Below are 13,972 nucleotides of genomic sequence, written 5' to 3' on the forward strand. Positions count from 1 at the left end.
AACCGAACACGAACAACACGAATAAAGATTTGTGTGTTCGTGTTCGGCTCGTTTTGGCTCAAAATACTACTCATCAATTATATATATATATATATATGAATAAGAAAAACAGAAGATAAAAATAAGGTATATTTTTACTCATCATTTGTATTCTAGAGAATAATAATCCCTCTTAAACACCATAAAATTTAAAACCCATCACTTATTCTAGCCTACCAAGTAAAGTCATCCAAATACTAGATGCTTAACCAAGCAGCGCTCGAGAAAGAATAAATAACAGCATAAATGAACACATTATAAAAGCTATAACATTCTATCATCATCAATGTTGCTGCTTGTAGAATCTTATTAACTATAATACCAAGATTCACTGTAATTCATTGCATTCTTTCATCAATTATTTCTCTCACTCATGAAAATGTTTTACAAACAATGAAAAGAGAGAGTGAGAGCATTCACAAAAGCCCCATGTGCTATCCATGCTCTCGGACAATCAAGTTGAGCAAAAGAAAAAAAAAAGCTATGCCAAAATACAAAATCACAAATAAAATATTAGTAGGTTTACTTCACATTCTCCGCTTACTAATTATGCTTGAATAGATAATTGCCCAATCAAATATTATTGATAGATATATAATGCCAAATTATTTCTAGAATCCAAAACCAAGAACAAAAATAATCTCTCCCCTAAGATGATCATTCCCTCAAGAAACAATTAAACATATAAACCAATATAAAAATATCAGAAAAAGTACCTGAACGAGTGTAAACTGAGATCATAAATCTGGAAGAAGATAAAATACTTCGTTGATCTAACCAAAACACATCACAATGCCCGAATTCTTCACTCATAGTAGAGAATAAAACTCAAAATAAAGCTCCATCACAACGGAGAAGAATACAAATAGAGAGGGAGAGATAAAATAGCTTTTGGGATAATCTTCTCTACTTATTTAACCAAAATGAATCTCACTCACAACATAGAAGTGAGATGACAGAGAGAAGAGAGACGACTCATGGGCTTAGTAGAGAAGAATAGAGGGAATGGTTGGGATAGAGGCTCTGAGTAGGGTTATGTCTCAAAAGTTATTTCATTACGCCGCATTAGAGTTTACTCCCTCGACATAACTTTAAGTTCATTGTAAATCCCAACAAAATTCACATAATTGAATCGAATTTAAGATTGTATGTTGTCCGCCGCCCATCGAGTGAGAACCGAGGTCCTAGGACTTCTCTATGAGAAAAAAATAGTTTTTATTTTATTTTATAATTTCATTTTAAAAATATTTAATGCTTAAATTGATATAAATTTATTAATTTATTTTAAAATTAATTTAATAAACATGAAAATAAAATTTTATATTCCAAATATATTTTTTGAGAAATTTAACAGTTTAGTTTTAATTTTTAATTATTATAAATGATCTATATCATTTATTTCGTAATTATATATATATATATTTTAATTACACACACACACACACACACACACACACACACATATATATATATATATATATATATATTACTTATTATATATTTTTTTCTTTTTATGTTAAATTAATATTAAATAAAAATGAATCAAAAAATTTTAATAAATCATATGTTTAACGATTAATTTTAATATGATTATCATTTAAGCTTTATAAAATTTATACATAGAAAATAATTAAATAAAATAATCAAACTAAATAAGAAAAAATTAAGATTAATATAATAATTTTATTTGATTAATTATTATGTATTAATTTAATCAAATTTATTATAAATGGTCTTTAATTCGAGTTTTACTCGAACTTTTTCAGGAGTATAAAATAACTTATGAACAATTATTCGATCTTTAATCGAGCTTTTTGACGGCATTATTCAAACTTCAACTGAGTATGTTCGCAAGCTTTTAATAGATTTGTTCGTGAACATAAATTAGTCGAACAAGGGCCTTTTAAACCTTGTTCATTTGACTACTGAATATTCATAGAAGTGTTCAAGCTTGTTTGATAACTCAATCAAACAAATGTAAATGAACTCTTATCGAGTCGAGCTATGAGTAGCTTGTCAAATGCTCGGTTCGTTTGCAGCCCTAGTACTTAGTTTATTTGTGCTTTTGAGTTGACTTTTTCATCATCCACTCCTATATTCGTCTCTCTGGCCGGTTCATACTAGAAGGCGAGCTGAGGGTCACTTTGTCTTCACTGGTCAAAGCATACACTTTTTTTTGTACATTAATTGCACACATTTACGTAAATTCTCACATAATATTTTCGATGAATTTCTACATATTTCAATTTTATTTTTTGTCCAACACTTTTAATGATAATTTAATAGTTTAGAGAGAATTTTTGGGTACAAGTTCTTTATTCCTTTTATAATGTTCGCCTACACCATAATCATCATATTTATCTTTTTCTAAATTTATCATGCAGTTGGTCTTCATAATGGTTAAAATTGTGTAATATGAGACTTGCTTCAAAACTCTTTAGAAGAAATTGTAATGAGGCTCATTGGTTACTAGCAAACTTACGCCTCACATAATATAAGACCAATCTCAAGGTGCATCTCACCACTTTTCTGGTGAGGGAGTACTCAATTTTGTCTAGTATTTTTCCTAAATAAATATAAATAAAAAATTGTAATAATTATTCCTTACCCATATCATACATAACTGTGGATGTAATTAAAATTATTATTGTCAATATTGTTATTATTTTGAAATCTAATAAATATTTTTACCAATTATATTTATTAATTAAAAGAAAAATGGTTGGGATTTAAAACGAGGAATAATGAAAGAACATGGATACAATATGTTGTGAAGGATAAAATATATTCTTATGATGATGAGTGTAATGAAGTCTTTTTAAGTGATAGGAATGATGGAGCTTTTTGAATTTTGAAATTCTAACCTTGTGGCTTATTATAATCTTTGATGAATAATGGTTGGAACGTGAGGGAAATTAACTATATCAGCTTACTTTGAATTTTTATGTTATTATGTCTTTCTTTGAAGTTTGTATAGCCTTCCTTATTTTACGACTTGGTGTTCTGATTTTAACATATTACCTTTTACTTTGAACAATTTACTACTTTTATCAAATTATAATATTAATATATTATTTTTTACTGCATATTTTGAACTTAATACAATACTTTCTACTCTGTACTGTTTGTTGATTTTGAGTGCTATGCTTCAAAACACCTCGAGTCTTGCACCTTGCCACATTCTAATTTTTAGGTTTTATGTTGACTCATTTAAATTTAATAGAAATAGTTTGCTTATAACATTTGAATAAAAACTTTCAAGTTATCAATCCCATTTAAACTTCTTTAATATTTAGCTCCCATTGAATGCTATAATAATTTTAATCTCATGATAGTCATGTTTTAATTGTAATTGTTTAGCATCATTGTTTAGCTGATTTCATTTAAATTGTATCATGCTATTACTCTTTTGGTTTGACTCAACTATTATGTTTTATTTATGTTTGACATAATGATGCAACTGTAACTCCAATATTTATTTTGATATAAATCTTGACTTTCTATCACAACCATCTGATTCAACACAAATTGTGTACATGACATCAATGGTTGTAGTTCACATATCATCCATTTAAACAAACATTCATCTACAACAACAACAAGCTTTCTCTCACTAATTGTGGTTAAATAAATATTCATCTCTTCCATAAAAAAATATTTTGAAATGATGTATAATGACGACCTTGTAATTTTGCATAGAAATTCAGAATTAACGAATATCATATTCTGGTCATAAATCATACTGAAATTAGAAATCTTAATTTATGTGGGTTTAGATGAAATTCAATTACATATCTACAGATAAAATTATATTATAAGAATAAGACGTGAGATCACCAATTAAAATTCCAGGCTTTACCTTCGCTGAGATAATTTTCATTGGCGCTTTAGAAGGTTAGATTGGTGTCAAATCCAACCAAAATTTATTCAATTAAAACAGAATCATGTGGGATTATATTCTTACACGCCTCAGACAACTGTATTGATAAATCCTTCCTCAACTTATAAACTTAAAAAAAAAAGTTTTGGAAGGCTCATCTTGAAAGGATACGTGTCCCTGCAATCTCACAAGAGAGAACTCGTAGCCAGCCAGAAAATCTTTTAACAGCAGAGCCGCAGCCCACTGTGTCCCGCCACAGTACTCAATTCATGAGCCATGGGTTTAAGAGAGTTGTATGTCAATCAAGGTACATCATAGATCATGGACCGAGAACACAAACTCCAGCCCATGGGGTTCAAAAGATCACAAATTCATGCCTAAGAACTTGCTGCCACTCTTCCATACCATGTTTGTTTGTGGTTCTTTTTTTTTTTTTTACATGGTACGGTGAATTGGTTTTTAAAGTAAGGGTTTGTCAAGTTCATTTTTTTCTAGAGTGTCATGTTACTGTTTTTTTCACGCTCGTGTAAGTAGTAGTATGCTCGCATGATCTTGATATATATCATAGTTTCTATAACCTGCATTGTTCTTTTGTGCTGGACGCATGCAAAAAATTGGCTCCAAACATTACCTGCTTTACTGCCTAACTCATGGCTCGACTTTGCAACCTTTGTTTCAGAAAGAGATTGATTATGGTGGAGATGATGCAGCCATCTCCCCAAGATTGCACTTTCAGCACCAATTCCCTCAGACTACACCACACCTTACAAACTCTAGCATCCCGACTAGTACTGGATTCGTGGGGCAGCTTGCTCACGGAGTTCCTCTCCGTACATCTCATTCGGAACAGGTCAAGAACTCAGTTTTCTCAAACACATTTTCCAGTCCAGTTCGCAGAACCCTCCAGCCCTATCACCTTGCACAGGGAGAAGGGCCATGTGGCCTTTGGGGCACGAGGAGTAATGATGCGAATTCGTTAATTGATGGTCGGGAATGTGATTCTCCAAACCGCCCCAATGATTCTTCCATGGAACACTGAGGTTGGGAATCGGCTTTCGCTCAGTTAAAATGAGCAAAATCTCTTTTATTTCAGAGCCTCCACGGCACATTATCAAATCAGGTTTATTGGAGTGCTTGAAATAGGTTTGTGTTCATGAAATGCTTGAAATAGGCTCCTTGTATTATGTTTGTGTTCATGAAATGCTTGAAATAGGTTTCCTCTCTGTTTGCTTATAGGAACCAACACCCGAGGGAGTTGGCTTTATATACTATCTTATATTTGGTTTATTATTGGTGTTTATCAATGGTTGTCGCCTTGATATTACATTTTCGTACGCCGGAATGTATTTTATATGTACATAATTTATATATATTTTGCAACCATATATGTTAATAATCCTCAGCTGACTAATCATCTTGTGAGTTTTTAGGGTAGTTGAGTTCTTGTGATTTATTTTCAATATTTTCCAGTTGGAGTTACTCTGCATGCGGTGATGCGGATTTATCCAACCTATTAATACATAATAACTGAATAAGGTTTTGAGCTTGTTCACTAGCTTGAGCTTTTCTAGTAATGCTCTCTTTGAAATTTTCAATCGGAGGGCTGTAATTTTTTTAAATTTAATTTTATTTATTTTATTGATAGGGCTAAGGTCTTCTCATTAATGACGATAAAAGAGAAGTGATGGTAAATCTTGTTACAATATATAAAAAAAAACCTTCAACTGAATACATCTGGAGTCCTTGGGATTTTTAGAAAAGCTATTATCCTGGACTTTGTTATGTTTTTCTTGTTGCAGAGTTTGGATTCAGAGGCAGCTTAGTGGGTGTTGCTTTACCGTCTCAAGTTGTCTTTTCTTTGGAATAAATGCAATTGTTTTCTTTCGGAAAATAAGATTTCACGTTGGAAAAGGTTTTTAGAAATAATATTTAATGCTAGGGCTGTCAAAATTGCTCGTTGTTCATTCAGCTCGTTAAGAAGCTTGTGTCGGCTCGTTGGCTAAGTTAATGAGCCGAACACGAATAACACGAGAATATTTGTTTGTTTGTGTTCGGTTTGTTTTGACTCGAAATTTTGCGAATCAATTATATATATGTATATATATATATGATGACTATTATTTAAAAAAAATTAATTAACTACAAAGTTACAAAGATTTATAATAAATTGCCTGCTTATTTTGCTTTAGCAGAGAAATTGTACCACCCTTCTTTTATCATCAATGGTATCTCTAGAAAACATTTTTCTGGTAAACCGGCAGGATTTCAAAAGTACGCAGAATAGTACACAAGAAAAACTCAAGAAAGTCAACTTATAAACAGTTGAGCAAAAAATTAGCTTATAAATATTTTTACAAGATGGTTTTTGTATATTAAAAAAAAAATGAATGAGGTGTAATTGACTCTAATGCTTAAATTTTATTTCTTTAAGTTTTCTTAAAGTCACGAGATTAAAGTTGGGGTGTGAACATGTAATTAAACATGTAAATTATTGTGATAAAAAAAACAAGTTGACTCTTGCAAGGTCTTAGAATCTGCTTGTGATATATCATACTATACAAACTCATGTTATACTATAATTTAATGGAGGGATTATACTATGGTGCCAAGTGGAGATAAGGGGTCCAAAAGGAGACCATCCTAGTTTCAATTAAGCTCCAATAGGGAAAGCATTTGGAGAGTTGCTAGAGTTGGAGAATTTATGAAGAAAAGTTTTTTCTCTTCTTTCTTTACTTCTTCCATTAATTTTGGCTCTATTTGGCACAACGAATCACCTGCCTTTGCGTTTTTAAAAAGCCCCATTATCGTTTGTTTTCTCTATCTTAGATGCGTTTCGCAATATGCTGAAATTTTTTTTGTATTAAACGCCGGCCTCAAGTTTGACCGCGCGGCCCACATTCGAAAGAAATTTCTTTCCTCTCTGCCCTCCCGTTGGGCCTACCTTCATCCCGCGCCCTAAGTTTCCTTGTTCTATGCTTCTCCCCATAGACTTCTAACAGCTTCCAATCCCACACCAGTGGTAGTTTATGGAAGCATTCAAGACCACCGCTAGGTAATCTCCAGCGACGCTCTCGGGTTATAATCCCAGGCCAGTGATACTTTTCCAAAGCATTTTCGCTCACTGCAAGGTAATATTCTGACCCTTGTTCCGACCTAATGTTTCAAAGTTATAGATTTTGAAATGTCGCAACAGTTGTTGGTGCTTTATTTCCAATTGAAAGCTTTCCATCCCAATGTTTCAAGGAATATATTTTAAAATCCCGTAGCAGTTGCAGGTGCCTTGTTTTGAATTCAAAGATTTCCATTCCCATGTTTTAAGGGAAAATATTTTGAAATCACACAACAGTTTTGGGTGGCTTGTTTCCAACTCAAAGCTTCTAATCCCAGTGTTTCAAGGAAAAAAAGATTTTGCTATCCCGTAACAGTTGGAGGCAAATAAATTCTTGCAAATTTGTAGATTTGAAAACCATGAATTAACTATTCTACAATTCAAATACAAGAAGTACGTAAAGATGAGAAACTTTTAACCTTTCTATACTAATAAAAAATTATAATTTATTTTGAAAGACGAAATGATTCATTTGAAGAAAATCATTATTAAAATTGATTTTGAGGTGCATATCTTTTTTTGTACTGTTATGAAGTGATTTTTTTTTTCTAAACTATCAAATTTATAGCTATGATAGTTCTGTTGTAAACAACACTATTGCACAGGGGCAGAATTATCATTTATACAAAAACAACTGTAAATCAGCTGTTTTCAAAATGCACAAACCAAACAGACAAGTTACTCATCCGGATAAGCTCGATAAGCTGCAGCTGCCCCAAATAGACCTGTTACTCAAAGAAGGGCATCTTCCCTTCCTTCTAAGAAAATGAGATTGAGATTTTAATGAGGGTTTCTTCCTCTTATTCTCAATCTAAAGATTGAGTGAGAGCTAACTTCGTGCTCGTAGAAACCATGATGGAAAGAAGGCATTGAACCCTAAAATCACTAGCTTGTGCAAGAGTGCTTGGAGAGCTAGAAAACACTTCAACCCCACAGTGGTGAGACTCTTCTTACTTTTTTATCTTTAGATTCCATACAATAATACTATAGCTCAGAGACAGGCTGACTTTATGGGAAGACAGTAAGTTAGGAAGTCTTTTTCACACATTATTTTGATTTCATGGAAGATCCAAAAACCTAGGAACGTCTCTTATTTAACTAATGATTTGGACATCATGAATTGATACTAAAATCAAGTTTGTATGTTTGCTAGAGCTTTCCATTTTAATGATTTAGAGATGGTTTGATAAAGTTTGTACTTGTAGCATAAAATTTGGAGTTGTTCCTCTCGTTATAGATTTTTTTTTTATGAATTCCTTATAACCTTAAGATTGATCAAGTGAATGTTTAGAAGTACAATTGTCATACAATTTTTATTGTATGAATGGTTTATATTTCTATATCATCTCATATTTTACCTCGGTGAGATCGATTAAGTCGTACACTTTGGATTCTTGCAATAAATAAGGCTTATATCTATATTTTGTGTGCTTAAGTTGTGTGTTGAAATTATTGAGAAAATTAATGATGTTTAAGGCATGTGTTGTATATTTTTCATCTCATGTGATGGTTTTTTTTTTTCACTTAATAGCGAGATACATCATCTCCCTTGAGTTTTTTTCTTCTTCACATATATATCATTTTAAATTATTCATTATTTCAAAAAAAAAATATATCATGTTACTACGTATTCATTAGTTGAAGTGTAATTCTGTTATGAATTTCAATTAGAACATCTTTATAGATTCCATAGAATATGAGACTATCAAACTTTAGCTTTTCGTGGTATCTATATTTTCATGTAAATTTCTTATGCATAATCTTTATATTAAAGTGTTTGATATTTAGGCATCAATCATAGTATCATCCCAATGCATTTTGTTTAGTGCAATTAAATTTTTGAAGTGAAACTTCAAACAATCCTTTTTTTTTTTTTTATGAGGATGCCCACATAACTTTTGCCATGCTAATATTCATATATAGCTTTCTCAAGTCATGTTGAGAGAATACATGCATCATATGCTAACTTGTGATTGTATTTAATCAAGTAGGTATCATATCATGATATAACTTCAATACACACATCTTTTGTTTGCACCTTCTTTATGTTTGCATTCATTCAGCTTTATGCTATATATTAAAATAGTTTGATATTATTATGTTTTATGCATCATTCCATGATGTAATGAGTTGTTCTTTGCCTTGTTAAATATCTCGTATTATTTAATTTGAACCTTTTTTTACTGCTTGCTTAAAAAAATATTTGTATGATTGATTTATCATCCTCTCGAGTGTTTTTGAATCGCTTTTATTTATTATTATTGAACGACAATAATCCCGTTTGATTTGAGGTTAACCATTAGTTATAATGATTTACTGAGCTTTGTTCAATGGTATATCTTATTAACCAGTGCAAAATGTTGCATTATAATCAAAGGCTCATGTTATTTTGCTAAGTTTTTAAATAACTTAGACTATATCACTTTGATTAAATATTATATAAAAGATCATCCTTTGAAATAAAATTATGTTCTTTTTAAATATGCTTATAATTATATTTCAAAAAGAACAAATTTTCAAAGTAAATTTAATGACTTATTTAGACCATTAAAATCTTTTTTAAAATTTTTAAAAATATTTCTTACCATATAATTTGTTATTTATTTATATTTTAGATTATATTTTTAAAATAAAGCATATCAAAAGTGATAAATCCTAGCTCACTTAGATTTTTAGGATGGGGCCAATCGTGACATTACAAAGTCGTGTGAGTTAGTTCTTGGCTATACTAGCCGACACACACTTAGGTATTATGATAATACACACCTTTAGATATTTCTTTCTTAGGTTATGGTGTAGTTAGAGTTCTTATACACCTGGTTATTATTATTCATTTATTATTGTGTATAATCTTGTGTTTTATGAATACTTTCTTATGTACTTATTGAGTTTGTGATATACGCCCCAAGGTTGTATACATGTAGTCTTTTGTACTATGATAAACTCATCAGGGGAAAAGCCATTAAGCAAAGTTGATTATACCATCCTTTACAAGTGCTAGCTAAGTAATTTTCCCATCAATCTAACTCATTATCACATTTGCATATGCTTATGTATTTGTGTACTAGCCCCTCTATTTTGTAAGTTATGGAGTATGCAAATTTTAGACTTTCATAACTACATTCTTGTGTCCTAGGATTGAGCATGAACTAGAAATAAGATATGTGCACACATTCCTTAAAGGGGAGGATCATAAACATGTTTTGGAGAAAAATATGAGTAGTGTAGCTCATGTCATGTACCTTAATTTTATATTTCTTATTATTGTATATGCATAGGATAAAAAATGTATATGAGAAATCTGACTGACTTTTTTTTAGATATTCTAGGATATGTTGTTGGATTAATGGAACATAATATTTTATATTTATTTATGATATGTGTAATTTTTTAATGCATGTGTTTTTCTTCTTAATGCTTTATAATTGATTATGTTTTGTATAGGCTTACGTACATGAGGAGGCCCAAAGAGTAAAATATTTTTTCATAATGATTTAATAATTTGAAAGATTTAATCATGAAAACTATCTAATAAAAATGCTGAGATGCCTACGTACATGAGGAGACCTGCGTTTAGTAAAGAATTTACCTAGCTTTTGTTTTGGATCAAGTTTTTGGCTTTGTTGCAAAGAAGGAACCATTATTAAGGAAACTAAGAAAATAATCACATACATCACAATTAACATCTATATCAAAAGTCAGGATCAAGTTTTTAGCGCCGTTGCCGGGGATAATTAACAAAATTTTTAAAGAATTTTTTTTAGAAAACAAAATTTATACTTTTATTAAGTCTTATTTAAACTTTAAGATTTATTATAGAAATATTGTAGTGTTGTTTTTATATAAAGTTCTTGTTTGTGGGTTTTTGTTTTTTATGTTTTATGTTTTATTTTATGTGTTTTATAGTAATATATGCGTAGTTCAGATTCTACATGACTTGTGTCTTACGATTCTGAATTAGAAAGAATATTAAAAAAATAAAAAATTTAAAAAAATTTGAAAAAATTCAAAAATTTTGAGAAATGACAAATCAAAATAATTAGAATGCTAAAGAATTTAGACATTTAAGAGATTATGCAAACCCTACGGTGGATGAAGTTCATTGCAGTATTCAAAAACCCGATGTAGTTGCTACTTCCTTTGAACTTAAACCCGCTATTATCCAAATGGTATCAAATAACCAGTTTTGGGGAGCCAGTTTTAGGGAGCATCAATTGAAGATCCAAATTTACATCTTGCCCAGTTTTGGGGAGCATCAATTGAAGATCCAAATTTACATCTTGCCATTTTTCTAGAATTATGTGCTACATTTAAATATAGTGTATCTGATGATGCTATAAGACTTAGATTATTTCCTTTCTCACTGAGAGATAAATAAAGTTATGGTTACATTCGTTATCACCTGGATCTATCAGAAAAGTTATGGTTACATTCGTTATCACATGGATCTATCAGAACTTGGGGTGATTAAACACAGAAATTCCTTGCTAAATATTTTCCACCATAACAAATCGTGAAGTTTAGAAATGATATTACATCTTTTTGTCAGTTTGAATGTCTATTTATGAAACATGAGAACGAATTAAAAAACTCTTAAGAAAGTGCCACACCATGCTATACTAGATTAGTTAATAATTCAAACATATTACAATGTATTAACTGGATCTCTTAGATCAATTATCGATGCCGTTGGTGGTGGTTCATTGATGTCAAAACCATTTAATGACACTTATGCTTTAATTATAGACATGGCTACAAATAATTTTCAATGACCTTCTGAAAGGGTAAATCTTAAGAAAGTAGTCAATATTCATGAATCTGATGCTTTTACAGTGTTAGAAAATCAAGTCGCTGCAATTTTAAGGAAGTTAGACCAATTTGGAATTAATTTTTTTCAACCAATTGCAATGATTAAAGAGAAATCATTAGTCCAAATGATAGATTTTCAAGCATCATTAGAAACTTTGAATTCCATAAACAACAAGCAAAATAACCCATATTCAAACTATTATAACTCAGGTTGGAAGAACCATCCCAATTTTAACTGGAATAATACTTTAGGTGGAAATAATTAGCAAAGGGGGAACAACTAAGTAAAACTATTGGGAAATTGGAACAACCAAGGGAATAATAATTATCAACCTACTTATCCTTCAGGTTTTAACAGTAATCCACAACTTAAGGAGAAAAAGTTGTCTATAGAAGAAGTGTTGTTGCAAATGAGAAATCAGTTACAAAGTCAATGAGTTACAATAAGAAATATTGAGAATCCGTTGGGACAAATAACAAATTCATTAAGTAATAGATCCTATGGAACCCTTCCGAGTAATATAGAGATAAATCCAAGAGACAAAATAAAGTAAATCCAAAAGACCAGAATAAAGAGTAAGTCAAAGCTTTTCAACTTAGAAGTGGAAGACAATTAGAAGGAAGAAGAAGGTAAGAAGCGAAAGAGAATTAGAAGGTAGAGTTCAAAAAGAGATTGAAGTAGAGAGAAAAGAAATTAAAGAGCCTGAAGTCTCCGAAAGGTTTAGTTTAGCGAGACATTTTTCTTCACTTAAAGTTGATTTGGAAAAAACACCTCCTCCATTTCCTCAAAGGCTCCGTCAACAAAAGTTGGATAAACAAATTTCAAAATTTATGGAAATTTTTAAGAAGCTTACAATTAATATTCCATTTGCTAAAGCCTTATAACAAATGTCAAGCTATGTGAAGTTTATGAAGGATATTCTTAACAGAAAAAAAGAAGTTTGAAGATAACGAAACTGTTGCACTTAGTGAGGAGTGTAATGCAACATTTCAGAAAAGCTTCCTGAAAAGCTTAAAGATCCTAGTAGCTTCACAATTCCATGTGCAATAAGAGATAAATTTTATGGAAAAGTTTGAAAAGTTTTATGTGATTTAATCAACCTTATGTCGTTATCAATATTTAAAAGATTGTTATCAATATTTAAAACCTTATGTCGTTATCAATATTTAAAAGATTGGGATTAGGAAAAATATCCCCTACTACTGTAACTCTGCAGTTAACAGTATATCCTAAAATATATCCTAAAGGAGTTATAGAAGATGTCTTAGTGAAAGTGGATCAATTTATCTTTCTTTTTGATTTTGTTGTGCTAGACATGAGGAAGATAAGGAGATGCCTATCATTTTGAGGAGACCTTTCCTAACTACAGGAAGAACTATAGGAAGAGCCATGATAAATGTCCAAAAATGGGAATTAACTATGCACTCAATGATCAGATATTTACATTTAATATTTTAAAATCAATGAAATATCCTGCAAAAGGTAAAGATGATGAATTCTATAGAATGAATGTGATAAGATATTTAAGTGAATGTCATTTCAAAATAACTTATGAAGAGAAATATGAAATGAAAGAGTTGGAACACAAGCAAGAAAAAGAATTAGATCAATGTGAAGATTTCAATAAGGAAGATTCAAATTATGTTTGAGAAAGTTTTAAAGTTTTGGACACGACAAAAAGAGATATATCTTTTTGTCCATCAATTGAAAAACCTCATGAGCTTGAGTTGAATTTACTTCCTGAACATTTGAAGTATGCAAAATTAACTTTAGAAGAAGAAATGAGTTTAATGAAAAATTTGAAGAGTTACAAGAAAGCCTTTGGATGGACAATTATTGATATAAAAGAAATAAGTCATTCAATTTGTATGCATAGTATTCATATAGAAGAGAACTGCAAACCTAGAGCTAATCCGCAAAGGAGATTAAATTCTCTTATGAAGGAAGTTGTTAAGAAAGAAATTTTAAAGTGGTTAGATGCTGAAATTATCTACCATATTTCAGATAGTGCATGTGTTAGTCTGATTCACTGCATTCCTAAGAAAGGAGAAGTGACTGTTACTATGAATGAATATAATGAGTTAATACCAACAAGACAAGTCACAAGATGACGAATATGCATTGATTCTAGAAA

General features: G+C 30.6%; 1 protein-coding gene across 1 annotated transcript in view; it reads left to right on the top strand.

The window, feature by feature from the left end:
- LOC110037745 overlaps positions 1-5,223 on the top strand; it is a 25,662-nt gene extending 20,439 nt beyond the window's left edge. The window contains exon 3 of the mRNA XM_020742452.1: positions 4,599-5,223. Within this exon, the coding sequence (XP_020598111.1) occupies positions 4,599-4,958 (360 nt within the window). The 3' untranslated portion in view covers positions 4,959-5,223. The remainder of the gene's footprint in view (positions 1-4,598) is intronic.
- Positions 5,224-13,972: the final 8,749 nt, after the last annotated feature.

Source organism: Phalaenopsis equestris, unplaced genomic scaffold (genome assembly GCF_001263595.1).
Source record: "Phalaenopsis equestris unplaced genomic scaffold, ASM126359v1 Scaffold224336, whole genome shotgun sequence".
Classification (NCBI taxonomy): Eukaryota; Viridiplantae; Streptophyta; class Magnoliopsida; order Asparagales; family Orchidaceae; genus Phalaenopsis; species Phalaenopsis equestris.